At 36.4% G+C, this 22180-nt stretch overlaps 1 protein-coding gene across 1 annotated transcript in view; it reads left to right on the forward strand.

Moving 5' to 3' along the window:
* The window catches only part of gnb1a (guanine nucleotide binding protein (G protein), beta polypeptide 1a), a 48323-nt gene extending 27497 nt beyond the window's left edge, over positions 1-20826 (forward strand). The window contains exons 2-11 of the mRNA XM_058784022.1: positions 1932-2044; positions 3710-3748; positions 3865-3971; positions 12081-12144; positions 12814-12976; positions 13080-13146; positions 14820-15021; positions 15786-16002; positions 17692-17807; positions 18905-20826. Of these exons, the coding sequence (XP_058640005.1) occupies positions 1988-2044; positions 3710-3748; positions 3865-3971; positions 12081-12144; positions 12814-12976; positions 13080-13146; positions 14820-15021; positions 15786-16002; positions 17692-17798 (1023 nt within the window). The 5' untranslated portion in view covers positions 1932-1987 and the 3' untranslated portion in view covers positions 17799-17807; positions 18905-20826. The remainder of the gene's footprint in view (positions 1-1931; positions 2045-3709; positions 3749-3864; positions 3972-12080; positions 12145-12813; positions 12977-13079; positions 13147-14819; positions 15022-15785; positions 16003-17691; positions 17808-18904) is intronic.
* Positions 20827-22180: the final 1354 nt, after the last annotated feature.

Here is a 22180-nt window from a genome sequence, read left to right on the forward strand (position 1 = left end):
ACTTTCCCGTTTTCTTATACTATAGTCAAAATACTCCCTCACCTTGCTCATCATTTGAGTGGACAATATTTCTCTGATCCTGCTATGAGTGACACAAAGAAAACCAGCACATGCAAGTGCTGAGGTCGATTGAAATAAATTTTTAAATCTAACATTTAAATGGAGCCTTTGTAACAATATAAAGCAAAACAAATTACAGATTGATTAAATAAATAAATGGCTAGTATTTCAAAGTCAACTAGCAGCAGCAGTATCATTTAGTCAACTAGTCTTGCACATCCCTAGTTCACACCAATGTTAATAACATGCTGAGAAGCTTGAGGTGGGCAGTATGACCAAAGTCTTATATAACGATATACATCACAATATAGATATTTTTGCTTTTAATAAGGTTTTTATATCAAAGTTTTTGATACCATAGAATTTTCATAATTCTTGTCACCACTGTCAATATCACAGAAAAACTAATACAAGCCTAAAAAACCCAAAAACAACTCAATCTCACTGAAGATAAAGGTAACACTTTACAATAAGGTGTCATTTGTTAACATTAGTTAATGTATTAACAATTAACAAAGATGAATAAACAGTGTAATAAATGCATTATTCATTGTTTGTTCATGTTAGTTGATAAAAATAGTTGTTCATTGTTTATGTTAGTACAACTTGTGATTTTAATAATGCATTAGTAAATGCTGAAACTAACATTAAGATTAATATATACTGTAGAAGTATTGTTCATTCTTAGTTCATGTTAACTAATGAACCTTATTGTAAAGTGTTACCAAGATAACTAATTACAAACAACAGGACAAAAAACTACAATCAATAAATGCTACATAAATTGTACAAATTATTCAAAAACACTGCATAGTTTTCACTGTGTAAATTAATTTTCTTATTCTTACAGTGATTTAGTCGAGATTTTCTCTCACTGTTGTTTGATGTATGACAGACAGGAGGAATATTAGACTGCTTTCACTTCAAGACCGAACATTCAGGTCCAATATAGTGCTACACGTGCGTTTTCTTTCCCAGCTGTTTACTTTCACTTAGATTAACAACAGGTCATTCAAATGTGGATGTGTGTGGGAGAACCACTAAACTGCATGGTTACAGAGGTTAAGAGTACATCACTAAATGCGAACACTTTAGTGTTTGGGAAAAAATAAAAAACCCTGATGTTGCTTGGTTTTAGATTAGCATCAGAGTCCTCAAGAATAGTGTATCATTCCTGATTTGTAGTTGGAAGTAGATTCGATCAAACTAAGATCTAATTAAGCGTGGTGTGATGTGATTAGCTGCTCTCGGCTGTTGCGTGAAGCGTTTGTGTAGCCGTGTGATGTGTTGCGCTGTGCTGCGGTAATGGTGATCTTTAGCACAGGCTCGCTGCACAACACTGTTGCTAAGCGACGGCTTCACGGGTTGGCAAGGACACAGGCGGAGAGAGAGACATGCTCGCATCCCTTCATTAGTGTTAGAAATGTCTTTTCTCGCTGTGTCCAGTGGTAACGGTGCTAACTATAGCGCTGTCTGATGTCAGCTGTGTTTTTGCATGTGTACACACACACACACACACAGCAGTGATGTGGGTTGAACGAGCAGTCAGAAGCGCTGTATAATGAGGCTGACTTGTGTCCACCACACTCCAATCAGACAGGTTTGTAATGGGGTGATCGTGTTTTCTGGGCCAACAGATCACGCAAAACTCTACCCAAAATACAGAGCTGTGGGTGCTGTTTCAATGATGGCAATGCTGCTCAAAGCAGAGCGTTTGTTTGAAATGTGTTGTTAATATGTTTTGATGACAGGACACATTTAGAAATGCATCCTCCTGGAGTTGATGTCAACTTGCTGAACTGTTTAAATGACACACAATGTACAATTTAATAATATGCAACCAATAGAGTGATGATATTTGTGTTTTTCAGATCAGTGCGAGCGCTAGTGAGCGGACGGAGTGAAGCCCATCGCCTAGCAGAAGAAAATGAGCGAACTCGACCAGTTGCGTCAGGAGGCTGAACAGCTGAAAAACCAGATCAGAGTCAGTTGTTGCACACACCACATCACGCACACACCACATCACACACACACTTGACACTCGATACACATAACCACAGCAGATGCTGTCGCACGTCACAATTTTAGGGCCCTATGATTTCCGCAATGCAGAAAACGTGGAATCCAGTCATAAAAACGTAATTTACAGTATAACATGGAATTTGGCAAATTTTGGACAGATAAATCAAAAGTAGGTCAGTACACTTAAATTGTAACGCGATGTGGTCTAGTGTCTGTGAATATTAAGCCGCAAAATTACTATTTAAATATGAATCCTGCATGTTCTGCGTGTCTCTGTGTGAATGAATGTAAAGATAGTATTACTACTTATAATGATTATTAAAACATAATTTAAGGAATATTTACCAGAATTTTTTTTTAAGTATTTCTAGGGAAAATTATAATAAAATAATACTAAATTATTTTTTAAATAAAATCTATTAATTATAGATGCTTTTAATTATCACGATTTAATGAAACCATTTAAATGTAATCCAGAAAAATAATGTAAAACACAGAATTTGGTAAATAAATAGAACTGAATAAAAGAAAAAATGAAACATTTCATAGGGCCTTAAAAATTTTAAATTAATTTCAATTAATTAGACGACATGTTTTTTGATTAATAAAAATGTAACCATTAAAACCATTTTAAAAAGTCCATTTAAAAAAAAAAAAAAAAAACGGAATTTGGAAGAAAATAAAAAGTGTTTGGAAGTGTTTGCGAGAGACTCATTCCGGGTTTGTGGCATCTAAGGGCCCTTCGGGAAGGGTTCGCCATGTGCAGTGAGTTTCACTCTGTCATTCAGAATGAGAAGGACATAGTGGTGCTCTCTTTGCCCTCAGTGCATCCGCATCAGTCTCTTTCAGTCTCTTATGCGGTTCACTAGGCTTGTGCTTTGTAGTGTCTCTATCCGCACTGAGTTTGCACTTTAGACAACCTGTTTATTCAAATTCATAAACTCTGTACAATTCTGATTTTGCTTCAATACCCAAATTCTTTACTGACCAAAGTAACACAAATGTTCTCTAAATTCAATATTGAAACATTAAAGTGACTGCATTAACCAACAGTATACAAAACTAGGAAAAGTGACGAATTATATTAAGCGCTTTCATTCAATGCAACCTGTTCATTGGGAATTGAACACATTGCCTTGGCGTTTTTATCACCATTTGAGCTAATGTTTTGGCTCAGTTTGTTGAGGTTGATTGGACCGTGTTTTCTCCTCCTTTTGATAAGTTTACGAGGCTTCTATTTTGTATCCTAACCATGCACGATTACATGGTTTGTTGGATTTGATTAGGTTTTTCCCCTGCTTTCAGAACAGAGCTGCAACCCACGAGTTGAGAGCCACTTTCTGAAGTGTTCATACGATAATATCAACAAAAGAACTGGCATATCTGATTGAACCGGCACAGCCCTGCACCTTCACTCATTATACTCCCTCACAGTTGTGTTTTTACTTGAACATTGACGTGCAGTGTCGTAACCAGGCCCGGTGAGCGGTGGATCCTCCCTTCTGCGCTAGTCACTCTGAACTATTTCAGTCATGTGGTGCCTGGTTATGACACTTCTTTTGCATTTCTGTCCTGTGAGACCGATTCTGTATGTATTTGTGGTCTTATCTGTGTTTTTCTTCTCAAGGATGCACGGAAAGCATGTGCGGATGCCACCCTCTCTCAGGTAGGACTCGATAAACATCAAACCTCTGTCACTTCTCAAATCATGTCGTTGTATTCGGATGGAGTTTCAGTTGGGTCTCTTTTGAACTAGATTTTGTTCTCATGTGTTTCCGGCAGATCACAGCCAATATTGAGCCTGTGGGGCGGATTCAGATGCGCACTAGACGGACGCTGAGGGGACACTTGGCAAAGATCTACGCCATGCACTGGGGCACTGACTCAAGGTGAGCCCTGTGCTGTAAACTAGTAGCGCGGTGTCAGTTCACAGTGTTAATAGTGCTGATGAGGAGTCATGTTATGTGATCTTCAGCAGGCTGATGAACAGGTCAAAGATGATTTTCGGCTACATGCACGCAGTATGTGACTGGCTCAGCAGAGATCACTTTATAGGCTACACAACAGCTTTGCCTCGGAGTCTGCTGAGGCAATCACACACAATCATGTCTGGATCACACTTACTGCAAAATCTAAAGAAAATGTTTTCCATATAAGAAAAATTGATTTGTCTAAAGATAGTAAAGATTTCCTTTTTTTTTCAATGTGACATTTGTTCATGACAGTTAAATACATTTTCCTCCTAAAGTCACTTTCATAAGAATAGGCAGTATGCTAAACCAAAATCAAAACAAAAGCACACACATCGAACAGGGTGCTCAAAAATATAATAATAATGAAAACAGAAAGTCGACACACCTAGGCTTTTAATAACAGACTATCACATGTATTTTTGGAGCCTTGGTGTGCTGAACTTTTTCTGTTTTCAATAGGAAATATGTTACCATGATTTATAGATGCTTTAAGAACTGTGTTTATTTTGGTTATTGTACCACAGCAGTGAGAGTTGTTTTTGTTTTTCCCTGGACATGCCATGGCTAGAATTTCTAAATTGCCCAAAATGTCCAGCTTTTAACCATGTTTGGTTGATTATGTACAATGCCTGCTACTACAACTAAACTACTTTTCAGTCATTACCTTCAGCAAGTATTGAAAACAATAAGAAACCAAGTCAAAACCTGGACATGTTGGGTAATTTAGAAGTCCCGGCCAGGACATGTCCAAGAAAAAGAGGACTAGAGTAGAAGCTACTTACAAATAAGAAAAAGTAACTAAAATTTTAATTGTATTTGTAAAAAATGTTAATTTTTTTTTATTATTTAACTATTATTTTTAAATACAACTCCAAAATGAATGTTTGCAAACATGTTAAGATTAGCTGACAGGCTGTCAATTCACAATGTGATCAGCTGTTTCCTCACAAGAGTCAAAGTAGCTGCTCCTCCTTGACGTCCATAAAAAAGACAAAAACTAGCCTGGTCTTATGGTGCACACTGGAAGTGAAGCAGGTATCATACACTGAACATGTCGTTCTGTACTCACGTTCTCAAGTTCAAGAAAGGCAGCAATCCAGAACAGTTAATCACTAGTATACAGGCAACTTATTACTGAAAAATGCTCAACCTATCTTACAACCTAGTGAAGTCAGATCCAGTATGTATAAGACTTTGTCACAAATCATTGTTAATATAATGGACATCTATGTGAGTGGCATGGCAGTCCACTAACAGATGCTGGTGAGTGGTGCTGCTGGTTTGCGTACACTCATACAAAACAATGTATTTGAATTTTAAAGATGTAGAGCTTTCTGTCCAGTGCACAAACCTCTTTACATTTTGTTTTGCTGATGTCAGAGGCTTTTGTTTGGAGGACATTCATTGATGAATTGTATCTCACCAAACTGGCTATTTAGTTGATGTGTTACTTGACATGGTTGATTTTCACCCACGGTGAAGTGTTAATTTTAAAACCTGAATATGATATAATTAGGGCAAGCAATTTACATGTTTTAATCAAATGAACCACATGATTTTCAGATTAATTGCATTAATCTCAAATTGATGCACACATCAATTTGAGCTGCAAAATTACCCCCCAAAAGTTCATTTAAAGTCATTATTATGATGAAAAGTAGCATTGAGCAAACATTATAGAAATGTAGCTTTAGAAATATTTAGGTTTACCAGAGAATGTATTACATATAAACTAGGGATGTATGATTCACTCAACTCATAATGCGATACAATTCACAATACTGATTTCACGATACGATTTTCTCACGATTTCCGATTTGCTGCACATTTCTTTGTGAAATTAAGGGTGTATTCACACCTGTCTTGTTTGGTTTGATTGAAATGAACTCAAGTTCGTTTCCCCTCTTGGTGTGGATCTTTTGGGCAGGTGTGAAAACAGCAATCACACTCAGATGCGCACAAAACAATCACACCGAGACACAGCTGAAGAGGTGGTCTCGGTCCGCTTCCAAACGAATTCTGGTACGGTTTAAGGTGTAAATATGAACCGGCTTCGATCCGACCCAATTGCAGAAAGCACGCTAAGAAATACACAGCTCGCGCATATAGTGCTGTTGTTTGCATTTCAATAGCTTAAATCATTTGTTTTTAATCTGCAATGCCAAAAAAAAGTTTGGCACAAAGCCCCAGCAAAAGTTACAATGAATGTGTCTGGGGGAAATATTAAGGAGATATTTGAATTATTTATTAATAAACTAGTGTTTTCTGAGTCAGTGTCACAAAGATGAAGTTAAAAATCCTGACTCGCCATTAGGGGTGTAACGATAAATCGATTAATCTAATGCATCGCAGTTCTCTCTGAAATCAATTCTGAGCTTAGTTTTAACAGCAGATGGCACTGCATGCTTTAGAAATAGCTTGCTTTCAGTTCCTTACACACACACATACCACTTGAACTTAAAATAATCGTTCATAAAGTTCAAAAAGGTTGAAGCGAATTACAAGAGTGTTCACAGTGGGTTGTGTTTACATTTAATCTTGCGTCATAAAAGCAGAAGAGGTGCAAGTACATTTAACCACTCAGTTGAACGCACAAGCGGTCTTCTTCGTGAGCATTTGAGTGTGCAGTTAAAAACTAACCTAGAGCGCCATCTGCTGTTAAAAACTAAGTTGAGAATCAATTCAAGGGAGAATCGCGATGCATTAGGAAAATCACAGAATTGGTAGATTAATTGATTTATCGTTGCACTCTTACTCACCATCTCATCATTGGATACGCCTTTAGAAAGAAAAGCATCTTTATGGATTACATAATGAAAGAGTTTTTGTTTTGGATATAAATTATTTAGTTTTGTAGTAATTCAAAGCTTTCTGTAGATATATTCATCAAGTCTGTAAGGAAAATATTCAGAGTTTCGGTTCATTTTTGTGAAGCGCTCCTGTTCAAGACCGGGACGGCAAGCGCATCCTATTAGTTTTCTTTATTTTAGAAAAGCACAACGTTTTCTTGATATTGTTAGTGCACACAAATAAAAATAGACCCTTTACAGTCCCGAACTATGTATTATTATTATTACCTTTATGAGCAACAATTACGGCGTATTTAATTTGTTTCCACTGATGTCCTGAAGCGCGCTTCAGCTTCCACTCTCCGCACAAACAATTGGATATGGTTAAAGCATATCAAAATGCTAGTTTAAACATTTAACCTAGATAAATTTAAGTATTTTATATCTATAGATTTTATTTTCGGCAAGTCGTAATTACAGCATCGTATGGCATTGTCTCATTTGATGCTCATAAATTTCTTCATATTGCATTAGTATCTGATAACACGGAATCAGTGAAAGAATAAAAATTGCACTACGAAAGATCTCCATGGTTTTTCCCTGCTTGAGAATTTCTGTCCAATGAATGGATGACCTTAGCACACGTGTGGTTTTGTTAACAATTTCTGGTTCACTTGCAAAAAGGGCAGGGTGAAATCGAACCGCACCAAGCACAAAAAATCAACATTGAATTTGGTCCGGACCAAAGCAAGTGAACTAGCGGACTTTCCTGGTGTGAATACACCCTGAAATATCAAATAACAAATCTAAATTTAAATTTTAAAACAAACTCCAAATCAAATAGATAAATAATACAAATAAGCTATATTATGATTTAAATTTTGTTTATATGAAGAGATTTATTTTAGCAAGTTATAGTTTTGTTGTATAGTTATAGTTTTTATTCAAATTGTATAATTGAAAATTGACTTTAGCTTTGTGAAACTAAACTACATAAAACGAAGCAAAAACAGCAGACTGAATGAAAACGTTATTACACTCTCTTACTTGGTAACTGCTGTAAACAAAGTAGCGCTGCACTTATAAATGCTTCAATATGCAACATGAAAAGATAATGTAATCTGAACTTTTCTGAAGACAGTTCGTTCCCTTCAGAGATACATTCATATAAACCCCACCCCCAACTGTATCATGATTCATTTAACATCTCAACCGGCTTGAATTGGCATACATTTTTATCGGTTTTCAACTGGCTTGGGTGCATTGTTACATCCCTGTAACAGACTTGTATAGATTGCACGAACGCATTTACACTGCAATTAAAATTGCATAAATAATGCTACCATATTAATATATTTTAAATGAGCATTAATGAGTTAAAATAATAATAAAAAAATAATACTCCAAATATGAAACTAAAACCACCAGTAGGTGGCAGCAAGTCACTGTCTTAATGGGTAATTCATTCAGTCAGTCAGTCATTCAACCGATTCATTCAAACAGCGGAATCAAAGCAAGTCCCTGTCTTTATGAATGGGTGCCTGAATCATTTGTCTCACTTGATTCGTTCAAAAACGTGGATTTATTCACGAACGAAACTGCGACGTGTTGCTCAGAAAGGCGCAGTAGTTCTTCTGGGCTTTGATTGGAACTGAAATTGAGCAAAAAAAGACAATAATGCCTAAAATGTAACAATATTAACTTTCTTTTTGAGATGTTGTATAAAATCAATATCCCGTTTGTAATTGTGCAGATATTGAAGGAAAAACAGCAGTCTAGCTCGAGTGATATTGCTTAACTATATTATATGATTTAAATGGAGGTGTAACGGTTCACAAAATTCACGGTTCGGTTCGATATGACACAGTGGTGTTACGGTTCGGTACGGTACGGGGGTAATTGGTTATGTCCCAATGTTGGAAATATTTCTGTTTTAAACCATGAAGGCTAGCCAATGGATATTACACAAGTAACATGCAAACTTTGCGCAAGAGTTACGCCGGTGAACATCTTAATCGCAGTCAATTCACTGCAGAAAGTGACAGTAAAAACGGAATGACGTAGCTCTCGTCATCTGACGCCGCATAGAGAGACGAATCTACTTCAACATGGGCTGATAACGGTATATAACCTAGCTAACTGTTTCAATTTATTCCCTTAATATTTCCCTTGTGGCCCGTACATAGTGGGGAAAAAACGAGACGAAACATATTTAGTGTTAAACAGGTTGTTTGAAAGTCAGTGCTTGAAATAAAAGCTTTTATTTCATTAATTTATACTGATGACTGCAGTGTTAATATTTTAAGTATAGGCCTATAATTCATTGTATAATATATAGGGATGCAACGGATCGTAGATGATCCATGATCCATACGGACCAGTCCCCACGGTTCGGCACGCATGTGATTCACGGATTCACTGATAAGTTTAACCACCATAGAGTGAAAGTATATAATTTGAACGCGTTTTGTCTTGCAAAAGTCGAATCGGGACTCGCGCACCGTTTTCTGCGCTCAGCCACTGCCACACACACTAAAGTGCACACACGCTGAGAGAGAGAGGCATTCAGATCGCATTTCAGACAACGCCTCAACGGATGGATGCATACACACAAAGTTATGTTAAAATACCCGTTTTGGCAAGTATTCTGGTAAACATAGTCGGTTATGTCTTAAGTTAACGTATACAGCTGAGAAAGAAACCGGATGCGTGTCAGTATTAGGTCCATGAATTTAATCTTAAAGAGACAGTAGCCTATAATACCTGCTTCTCTCTGCTAATCATTTGTATTTAACTTATACAGTAAGCATTATTGTGTTGTTTTACACTTAATTTTTACATTTCTGGACCTGAATACTACTGATACGGTCTTTATTTATAATTTTATATTGTAGGCTGTTCATCTATGCTTGTAATTTGTGTAATTGTTCTTGTTTTATTACTGACTTTTAGTAGTTAAGCTAGTAGTTTCTGCTGGGGTATAAAAGTACTTAAAGTAAGCTTTTAGTAATTAATGAAAAGCAAACTCTTTTTTTTTTTTGATGATCTGAAAAATGATCCGATCCATGACTCAAAATCCGTAGTATGATCTGAACCGTGAGTTTTGTGATCCGTTGCACCACTAATAATATACCTTTTTTAAAAACATTTTAATTGAGGAGTAAATAGCTTAATCTTTTGTTATCCTCGCAACATGTCAGTTATGTGGTAATTGTTGCGGGGCAAATTAATTGTAATCTTAATTTAATAATAAAAGTAACCTCATAATAATAGGCCTAATAAAATAAAGTAACAGGCCTACATTAATTGGAAATGCCAAATCCTCTTAATATTGTCAATAATTGATGTTTTTGACAATATCTCAGGCTGTCGTCGGCTGTGTCTTTCTTACCTCAGCAAGAGGAGGTTATCGTGGGGCAGACAGCACGCTGCCTGTTACGTCGTTTGAACTGAGAACATTATATTTCACACACTTTAAGCTCTTTTATTTTCCAAATGTAATGGGATTAGTCCAAACAGTTCGTTTGGTAATGTGTACCGAACCGAAAGCCTCGTACTGAACGGTTCAATACGAATACGTGTACCGTTACACCCCTAGATTTAAATATACAACAAAAATGTTTTTTTGCCCTCATATCTTGAAATTTGGGGTCATATAGCTGCATTCAATTAGGATACGTCACGCAGTCAGTCGTCGTCCTGCATCATGTTCATCAGCATGCAGTGCAATGCAAAGACGAAGTACAGGTCTCGGCTGGCACGGGGTGTGTTAAATGTGTTCATCGTTTTAACGTGTTATTTTTACTTTAATCGCACCAAATTAAATCGTTCTAAAGAAAATATATAGTGTAATATATTAGTAAAATTGAATATAATTAATTATTATACTGTAAATATTTCAAGGTGGTCTGATTAAACCCGAGTGTCTTTGTTTGGCTCAAAGGAAACTCCTTTGCGTTTCTGTATTTTAGTGCCTGTGATCTTCGTTCTGTCTCCACAGATGAGCTGCTGCTGCTATTTCTGTCTCACTTAACTTTGTGTGAAGCTGTAACTACCAAGAGCGTTTATAATTACACACATGTTCAGTTACGTTGAAACAGGAGCACTGTGCATTCACTGTACACACTTGTCCTTGAGTGAGATGCTCGTGCTCGACACATATCAGGACGCTCCAGAACAGAAGAGCTCAGTCTTCACACGCTGTTTAGCTGCTCGCAGTGCAGGTCACCGTGAGACATTTAATGCTCATTTCATGCCATTTATATTTTCATTTAAAATTCCCTTACTTTATTGGCAAAATGTGCCCAGTAAGCATGTATTATCTTAGGAGGTAACATCTTTCTGTACCATAGCAGCACCCATACAACTAATGGCTTAGTTTACATGTCACCACTAGATCTACTACTAGGATGACATCAGTCATTTAATATTTAGGAACTCTTTTGTAAAAGCAGAGGCGGACAGTAGTGAAGTAGTTTTACTCTGCTGTAACTGTCTGTACTTCATCAGAGGGTTTTTCTTCAGAAAACTTTACTTCACAACATTCCAAAACATAATATTGTACTTTTTACCGCACTGTTTCATATTAAATATCATTTAATACTTAATTACATTAGAAATCTGTTACTTTCTTCTTTTACTCAAGTAAAAGTAATTCAAAGATTTACTTGAGTACAAGAAAGTACTACATTTTTAATGTTTCCTAAGTATTAAATAAAAGTTGTTGTTTGTTTTACCTTTATGAAATGTAGTGCAGTAAAAGGTATGACATTAGGAATGTAGTGAAGTAAAGTTTTCCAAAGAAAAACACTGATAAACTACAGGTACTTTTTAAATTTACTTGAGTAAAGTAAAAATACTTCACTACTGTCCGCTTCTGTGTATAATAATATGTCTCTTGAGGTTGAAATATTTCTGCACCTGCACATTATAACTAACAACCATTAGCCAATCTCCCGTACCTTATTGTTTTAAAATGTAATGCTTATTATCAAATTGTAGCATTTATGGATATCATGTGAACACTGTTTTCGGTTTATTTTACTACTTTAATCTCAAAATATAGTTTGTCTTTATGCAAAGCATGCCCTACGTCTTCATATGGCATGTTTTATATAGATTTTAGAATCGTCAGACTTCTCTCAGACTGTTTTCATAACACAGATGTTCAGAAAGATTTGAAATTGCCCCGATTGTTCTCAGTCTCTTTATTTCCCCCCTCTCTCTGTGTTTGCAGGCTTCTTGTTAGTGCTTCCCAGGATGGAAAACTAATTATCTGGGACAGCTATACTACAAACAAGGTAAATGTGAACGGCAAATACATGTGTGAACTGATGATTAGATGTAGTGACTCAACATGTTAAATCACTTATTTGTCTGGATTCTCTCAATTAATTTAATGAGGTATGTCCTATGATGCTTTGCAGTGTGTAGCATTAAAACTCTTCTTCAAATTATGAATGAGTTGCATACTGATAGCGGGCAAAGAGCGCTCCCTTTATAATCAATAAAGCATCAATAACTTCAGTTCAGAGCAAGCTCACGGAGCTCTGCACTCGTGCAAAATCCTTTTTTTTTTTTTGGCTTTAATGTTATGTTTCATATTATGATCATTATGGTTCGAAGATGCATGTAAGTATTGTAATAAGCTATGTTTCATAATGCATGGATGAAATATGTTACCACATTGTTTTGTATTTAGTATATAGTTAAGGCCAATTGTTGCATTGTCACCTGTGAAACACGTATAAATTCAAAGAATCATTAACTTGACTTCTGATTGTATTAGATATATCTGTATGTCTGAAGTCTGATCTCATTATTTGACAATTGTGCAATGATACAAGTAGAGCCAGCAAACCTGTTTTTATATTCTGTCACCTGTATAAGCTTCAGGTTAATAGAGATTCAGCATTAGTAGTGAATGCATCATATGAAAACTCAAATGAATTTGACATGTTGATGTGTAGGTGCATGCTATTCCGCTGCGTTCCTCGTGGGTGATGACTTGCGCCTATGCGCCGTCTGGAAACTATGTGGCCTGTGGAGGCTTGGATAACATTTGCTCCATCTACAACCTGAAGACCCGTGAGGGGAACGTGCGCGTCAGCCGTGAGCTGGCTGGACACACAGGTAACGGTTTTCACAAAACCATGTGCTTTCTCTTGGGGAGTGGGAGTGAGTTACGCTCATGTTACGCTCTCCTTCCTGCTGTTTAACTGCTGTCTTCACACAGGCTATCTGTCCTGCTGCCGCTTCCTGGACGATAACCAGATCGTCACTAGCTCAGGCGACACCACCTGGTGAGTTTGGGTACTGCCTCAGAACCAGCCACTCCGTTCCCATGACGTTCTCTCTGATAACATACACTTCACTGTGTGAAATTTCACTTTTGAACTGTGCTTTGTGTTTAAATGAACACAATTCTGCTGTTTTTAATGTTGTAGCATTTAGTCATTTCCTTGAGCACTGGATCAGGTCTGTTAACAGGATCATTTTTATACAGGTCGTTATATTTATACCTCTAAACAGTAAACAATTTTTACTGGTATATCAATTGGAGTAAAAAAAATTCTACCTGTATCACTTAAGAATATTGTTGGCTCTGACTTTTTTTTTTTGGATAAGTGTCTGCTAAATGCTGAAATGTAAATGTTTCAGTTGTGAGAGATATTACGAGGAACGTCAGCTGTCTTTACTACCTTTGGTTTTCTTTACAAAAAGAAGATTTTTGCAGAGGTTTAACTATGATTTAAGATGCAGCCAGTGTGAAAAAGCTTCACCATTTCAGCAAAATTTTCAGTTTTGAAAGCAAAATTAGTCACTTACACTGCCAAAAACAGTAATATTGTGAAATATTATTGTAATTTCTATTATTGGTTTCCTATTTTAATATACTTTAAAATATTATTTATTTCTGTGACGCAGCACTAAATTTTCAGCATCATTTTTCAGTGTCTCACAATCCTTCAGAAATCCTGCTGTTTTATCAGTGTTGAAACTGTTGTGCTGCTTCATATTTTTTTGGAACCTGTGATACTGCTTTCTTTGATTCTTTGAATAAGTTAAAAATAACAGCATTTATTCAAAATATAAATCTTTTCTAACAATGTAAGTCTTTACTGTCACTTCTTATCCATTTAACACATCCTTGCTGAATAAAAGTATTCATTTCTTTAAAAAAAGAAAAAAGAAAGAAAAAATGTACTGACCCCAAACTTTTCAATAGTAGTGTGTGTGTATTGTAACACAAAATTTCTATTTTGAATAAACGCTGTTCTTTTTAACTTATTGTTTATCAACGAATCCTGAAAAAAGTAATATGTCCCAAAAAATATTAAGCTGGACAACTTTCCAACATGGATTATAAATCAGCATACTAGAATGATTTCTGAAGGATCATGTGACACTGAAGACTGGAGTAATGATGCTGAAAATACAGCTTTGATCACAGAAATAAATTGTTTTAAAGTATATTGAAATAGAAAACTGTTGTTTTAAATTGCAATAATATTTCACAAATTATTAAATTTATTATCTTTTTCTGTATTTTTGATCAAATAGATACAGCCTTGTCGATGAGCATAAGAAACTTCTTTAAAAAACATAATCTTACTACTGGTCCCAAACATTTGAATGGCAGTGTAGATGCAGGATGTAGAATTAACATTCGGTAAGCTCCAAATGTTGAGAGACGGTGTTACTCTAAGTAACTTATATTAATTCTAACAATACCTGAGAATGCGATATGGTTTAGTGTGATAATCAAATGTAAAGTCTGCTGTGCTGTTTTTATCAGAGTGTAGAGCAGCACTGTGTTCATTTACATACACTCAGCTTATAACACCGTGTTTTCAGAGTGGCTCGTTCACATTACATGCTTCCTTTCCATCTAAATTCACAAAATTGACAACATTTTTGTTCACAGTAATAATAACTTGAAGAGTGTAACTGTGAGTGTTTGTTTGTCTTACAGTGCTCTGTGGGATATCGAGACGGGGCAGCAGACGACCACATTTGCAGGTCACACCGGTGACGTAATGTCACTGTCTCTGGCCCCGGATACACGTCTGTTCGTGTCAGGTGCCTGTGACGCCTCTGCTAAGCTGTGGGACGTCAGAGAAGGCATGTGCAGGCAAACTTTCACCGGCCACGAGTCCGACATCAACGCCATCTGTGTAAGCATCTCACACGCACTCGCCGACATACACTCGGGCTGCACGATAAATCACAATGAAATCGCAATCGTGATTGTCATGCGTATGTTGTCAGTGAAGCAGGGTTCTGTGATCAGTAGTAAATCTCCGTCTGAAGGCCAGAGACACTCCAAATACACCCCGCAGAAGAAACCCAGCAGATCCCTATAGCACCAGCTGAATAAACAAGATTGAACTGCTTTCATTGATTCAGCGTGACTAATAAACACACGGCAATATATGATTTATCGGAGTTCTCATTATTATTATTATTTTCATTATAATATTTTTTTATTTTTTTACTTTATCACTGCTTAGAATGCTATGAAACATGTTGCGTGCCTTATTCTGTGTAAGAAGTAGTGCTGTCAAACGATTAATCACGTTTAATTGCATTCAAAATAAGTTTTACATAATATACGTGTGTAAGGTGTATATTTTATATATAAAGAGACATACAGTATATATTTTGAAAATATTTACATGTATATATTTCTATTAATATAATTTCTATTATATATAATTATATATAAGATATATTTTTTTTGCGTAATTTGTCAGTGAACTACGCCTCTGTGTAGTAAATGCTGCTCCTTCTGAAAGCAGGTGATGGAGATTTACTACTAATCACAGAATCGACTTTACTGACGAGATGCGCATGACAATCACATTCGATTAATCGTGCAGCCCTACATGACAGGTGTGCATTGCATGTATAACATGGTAACCTCGCTGTCTCGTCTCAGTTCTTCCCCAATGGAAATGCGTTTGCCACGGGCTCGGACGACGCCACCTGCAGGCTGTTTGACCTGCGTGCCGATCAAGAGCTGATGGTTTATTCTCACGACAACATCATCTGTGGGATCACCTCCGTGGCCTTTTCCAAAAGCGGACGCCTGCTGCTCGCCGGCTACGACGATTTCAACTGCAACGTGTGGGATGCTCTTAAAGCCGACCGTGCAGGTCAGTGTCAAAGAGGAGATCTTCTGCAGTCATGTTGATGCATGGGTGACTTATTTCACAAACCTGAACTTACTGACCAAGCCAGCGCTTTGGTGTGATCAAACACCTGAACAAACGAATCTACAGCTACATTTAGTCCACAGTCCTTAGTGACGAGGCTCCTGGTGTCATTCACTTCCAGTTATTTAAGCAGAACATTTTGTTGTGCTGCTTGATATTGCAAACTGGTAATTAATGTCTTATTATTTTAATGTATTGTTGTTGTAAGCATTATGGTTTTTAGCACAAATATTTTATTTAATCAGTCAATCAATTTATTCATTCAATCAATTTTCTCCACCTCAGCGGGTTACACCATACAATTACAGATATAGAGTGATTGATGACATGTACCGTATTGACCCGAATATAAGACGACCCTTTTCAAGATGTACCTTTTGTTTTGAAAGTATGGAAAATATTGGTGAAATGTACCACCAATCACAGTTTAAAACATACACTTTTCTGAAAATAACAGGTAGCCCATCTGAATTATATAACAATTAGACTATCCATCTCATAGTAGCCTAGCAAAATGTCATTAACCATAGAAGTGAAGTCTTATTGTAGTCTTCTTCAAATCAGTTTGGTCCCATCAGGCTACAGTCACGACTCGTGCTGCTGTAAGCTTTTCTTTTTCTTTTGTTTTCACTCGAGATGTTCTGACGTTATAACACACCCAGTACATTATGTATTTCTTGGCACACTCATTTTACGCGTATTTGGCGCCACCTATTGTTGTGGGTGTATTATTGGCATGTCAAAGTCTAGAGCCTGAATATAGGACGACCGCGTTTTTTCAGGTGCATTTCCAAGAAAAAAAAACATTCTTATATTCGGGTCAATACTGTATATGTACTTATTCTACACAAATAAGCAGCAACTCTGAATCCAAAAAGAAAAAACACAAGGGTAGTGAATAATAATATACCAACATAATGATATTAAAATAAACCGTTAAATAAATAAATAGAAGGCCATAAAAAGCTTGGTCAAGAAAATGATGCTAAAGATGAAGTAGGCTAGTAATCTGTACCTTGAGGAGGGAAAGATATTTAAGAACATTTCACTTTCCTAAACAATCTAGAAGGGGACCCCAGGTTTTATAGAAATTATCAGAACTTCCTTTCATTGTGTCTGATTCACTTTAGTTAACAACAACAACAAAAAATTCATCTTTAATCCATAAAGGATGAGTAGGGGTTGCAGCTGATTTCCAATTTAGTCAAATTAAATGTCTTGCCAGGAGTGTTACAAAAGCTTCAACACGAGTCTTATATTTGGGTATGTCAGGCGATGGAGAAAGGGAACCAAATAAAGCTGTGACAGCCAGAGGTTTAATATGAATTTTGAGAACTTCAGATAATGTTCACTTTTGAGAACTTTTCGATTCTTGTAGTTGTTTACCTATAGCAGCTAATGAAGGAAGTCTGTCACATTCACAGAAAATAGTCCATCACCACACACACACACACACATCCTTACTGTGTGTCTGTTGTATCCCGTTTGCTCTGTTTTTGCAAATTATATGTATGCATTTTATGAACATCCTTTTATTTCAAACGAATGTCAACAGATGGGATGAGACATGAGATGTGTGTCACCGTAAGAGGTTCAATATAAAGTGACGTGTATGTTGTGTGCTTGCAGGAGTTTTGGCGGGTCACGATAACCGTGTCAGCTGCTTGGGTGTCACTGACGACGGGATGGCTGTGGCCACCGGCTCCTGGGATAGTTTCCTTAAGATCTGGAATTAAAGCCGTAAGGTAAACTGCTCATTTTTAGCTACTCATTTAACAGGTCACACCAATTCTGACATCAGCTGATATTCAGGGCTTAAGACTGTAGCTGCGTCCCAAACGATGCACTATACACCATGCACTAGTGTATGAATTATACACGTCGTTTTTTCGATTATTTAACTCTTTCCCTGCCAAACATGGAATTTCCGTGTTTTCAGTCTTATACGCTATTATGCATCTCCTGAGTGAGTCTAGAAAGTGCCGACCAGGAAGACGCAGAAGCGAGCGATCTTATATGAATGCATATGAAAAATAATGTGAACCGCATATAAATGAAAATTGCCTAATGTTACAGAGTGAAATATCAATCCAGAAAGTGGTAAAGGCCTGTGCAAGATTTGGGATACTGATGGAAGCCATCTACTGCATCTTTGCTTTGATAATATTACTGAATATGATCCAGATGCTAGTATTTGATGATTTTCTCAGCTTTTTGCTCAGAATGTTGCTTTTTTATGAAGCCTACATTCATGTGTTGATTTGAACAAAAAACTATACTTGAAGCTAGAATAAAACAGATTTTATTATTTATGTATTTAAACAAACAGATTTTTTTGTTTGAAAGTAGAGTGTAGGGTGTGATCTTTATTTTGATGTATTGCATGTTCATACAAAAAAATATTCTGGGGGCCCTGAAATTTTAGTGTAAATCGGCAAAAACGCTGGCGGGGAAAGAGTTAAGTGCATCATCTGGGTATTTAAAGGGCTCTTTTTCTTTTTGGCATGTTCAGTGTGAACACTATTACTCGCACTTATGGAATAGTCCATAACCGCACCTTGTGACTAAATAATAGCGAATGCATCAGAAACATTGTCTGTTTGATCGTATCATTGTTTAAGGTGCGTCCTCAGCAGCTTTCTGATGCCAAGCACCCAGCAATGTCAGATTTGCGAAGAAATAGCTGATGGAGACCGATTGTTCGAGGCTGCAGCAGCTCATTACGACTACTGCCACCTGCTGTTAAAAACGCTTGCTTTGGCTTTGGGTCCCAGCTGATCGTGGATGGGTTTCTTGGGTCACTGAAACGTTTTCACGTTTTCTTTTTCCCCTTTCTTTCCAGATCGCATCCGGACTCTAAGGTTGACTGGAAGACCATTCCAAAATGAAAATGTTCGATTTTATTCCCCTCTCTCCTTCTCAAACACAACAGAACTGACCCCAACATCTATAAACAACAAAAGAGCAAAAATTTCTTCTTTGGAAAAAAAAAAAAAAAAAGAGCACAATTGTTACACTCAGCTAGATTGTAGTTGGTAAGTGGATAAAAGTTGATAATTGTGCATCCTTCTGGGACCATTTTCTGATACTGTATTGAGAGAACACAAGACACTCATTCCACTGCTATTGTCATTATGCTAACGTCATTATCTTTAACGTGAAAACAGGCGGTTTTTCTAAAAGAACTAGCTCGATAGCTTTATGGGCCTTTTTTGGACCTCTCCCCCAGTCAGGATCGCAGGTGTGCTTTTGTCTCCTAGTTTTTAAATGTTTCGGGATCAAATTTATAGTTAGGAATTAAAACAAGCGTGACGTTCTCCAAGCTGTCTGTCACAGAGCTTCTTTACATCAGTAAAAACGGTAAAGGATTTGATCAGGGGTCCACTAGCTGCTATCAGGCCTGTATATTTAGTCCCAGGAAATTTGATTATTAATGTTGTTCTTTTTTTTTTGTCTAGTTGCGAATTTTTGTTTGCACAAGTAATACAGTTTTGCAAATACGTTAACTAACCAAGCACGTGCTGTTCATGATGACGAATGCTTGATTTTCGAAGATGAAACCATGTCAATTTTAACCATACTTCTCCTCATGCTTTTTGGAAAATGTAGAGTAATTCAATGAAGATTAACCAATCATTTTAATAATTTTATTTTATATTTTTCTTATCTTCGATGTGGAGGATGTTGAAGGCAGTTCTTCATTTTTTTTGGTTTCAACAGAGGTGCCCGTTTTGTGCTTGGAAAACAGTTACTACTCTGTGAATGACATGTTGTATAAATCAATGTTTGAAAATAATGATATTGAAAACTTTTTAAGTTAAAAAAAATATCAAAAAAAAAATCTTATTTTGGTTGTCTGCCATGGGTGGGAAACTCGTAGAATCGCATGCTGTAGAATTGCTTAAGAGGTGCATATGGAACTAAGTCCTTGATGTTTTTCTCTCTTTTTTTTTTTTCTTTTTTTTTTTTTTAATAACCTGTTAAATAGATCATCACAGTATTTATTTTTTTTTCCTTCTTTTTTTTTTTTTCTTTTGCTACTCTGTGCATACACAATTTAGTTTAACTTTCAAAGCTATGCACTAAAGAGAAGCAAACATGTTGATCACAACAGCAAATGGTGAGTTGTTCTGTCCCTGGAGAGTTTGTGAATCCCACACACACACACACACACACACACACACACACACTGACACTGACCCTGTACAAACATACACACTCAAATAACTAGAACAAAGAAATCTCTCTCTGTAGCAAAAGAAAAATTTCAGATACAAAGACAGTGCTAGAGACATTTTGTAACAAACAGGTTTTTTTGTTCTTTAATAAAAAAAAGGAAAAAAAAGACGCAGCATTTGAATGGCAGAACTTTTCTGTTGTTCCCTCTCGACATGTATCAAGAAAAGCGCTCTTTCCTTAGCTGTAGTGGCATTTCTTCCATTCTGTTATTTCTCTGCAACATTCTGTACAAAAAAAACAAAACAAAACAAAAAAGTGCTGTCGTTGTGCGTTAGGCCTGGAGTTGGCAAGAGAAAAAAAAAAAACTAAAAATGAACTAAATTTGCTTTTCTTTCTCCCTCTCTTCCCTGTCCTCTTCTTGCCTCTCTCCATACGAATAACTTACAGCTCTGCATTCCCACTGTACCCTTATCCATCTTTTGTATTTAATTTTAAAGTCAGTGTACAACAGAAAGCTGGATGCAAGATAGAAACTATATTAAAATGTACTGTTATTTAAGATGTAATAAAAGCAGTTTGAGACGATTTTGTTGTTTCTCTCTTTTGTTTTTTTTTATGATTTACTGGTATATTCAGCATGCCTGAAAAGAGAGATTGTACTTTAAGAATGAAAGAAAGCTAAATTAAATTTTATGCCAAAATTTGGTTATGCACAAAAAACTTTTGTCTATAAGTGGTGCTATAACCAAACTTTAATAGTAGGTTTCCTGCTCATTTACAATGTAACATACCACAGTATTTTTGGGTTGTATAACAGTAAGTACTCTATACTCTAACACATTCAGCCACTGTCATTTTAGATTTCCCCCCAAACTGAGAAGAAATACAGCTTGTAAATGTTTCTGTCTGTACAAATACGAGCATTGATCATTTCAGTACTGTTTTTTTTTTTTTTTTTTTTTTGCTGAACAACTGGATGTTATATTTTGACAGATGGATGATGAAACTGGTCAGGGGATGATGACAATAAAGGACTTTTTAAAGACAGTTCATGCATATTACTTGAATGGGAGAAAGTACAACACGCAATATGGTGAAATAGTCCCGCCTTCTAATTAACACTCTTCACTCTTCCCTCGCTTAGAGTGAACGAGTTCAGACACGACGAATAAAGGCTGTTTAATAATAATTCGAAACTTAGCAAACTGCCAGGTCCAGTATTAATGAAAAGATTTATGTTGATTAGCGTGGCCCTTATTTTTAAAATCTTCTGCTCTCACCCGCCCAGTCAACTCCCTTTCATGAGAAATGGAAACAAACCAAATTGGACTACATTCAACAAAATTTAAATTCTGTCTTAATGACCATAACAGCACGCAATTAATAATTATAGAAGGCAATTAGTAAACTGTGAATTAGGTTAAAAGAACACAGGACAGTGTTGTTAGCCGTCCTGAGTTTGAGTCCCAGCTCACGGATCTTTCCTGATCCCGCCCTTCTCTCTCTCTCTCTCTCTCTCTATCTCTATCTCTCTATCTCTCTATCTCTCTATCTCTCTCTATCTCTCTATCTCTCTCTCTATCTCTCTATCTCTCTCTCTCTCTCTCTCTCTCTCTCTCTCTCTCTCTCTCTCTCTCTCTCTCTCTCTCTCTCTATCTCTATTCTATCTCTATCTCTATTCTATCTCTATTCAAATTAGCTTTATTGGCATGACTGTGTAACATCACAATGTTGCCAAAGCAATACATATATTATACAGAGAAATAAAATCATGGGGAAACACATATACATGTCCATATTATACATGTAGGTTAAAAAATAAATACAAAATAATAATAATTTAAAAAAAATAAATCAATAAATGATTAAATGAATACAGAGAGCAGTTATAAATGGAAAGGAGGGATCAGCCTTTGTCCCTCATTTGATGGCAGGAGGA

The sequence above is a fragment of the Onychostoma macrolepis genome, chromosome 08, assembly GCF_012432095.1.
Source record: "Onychostoma macrolepis isolate SWU-2019 chromosome 08, ASM1243209v1, whole genome shotgun sequence".
NCBI lineage: Eukaryota > Metazoa > Chordata > Actinopteri > Cypriniformes > Cyprinidae > Onychostoma > Onychostoma macrolepis.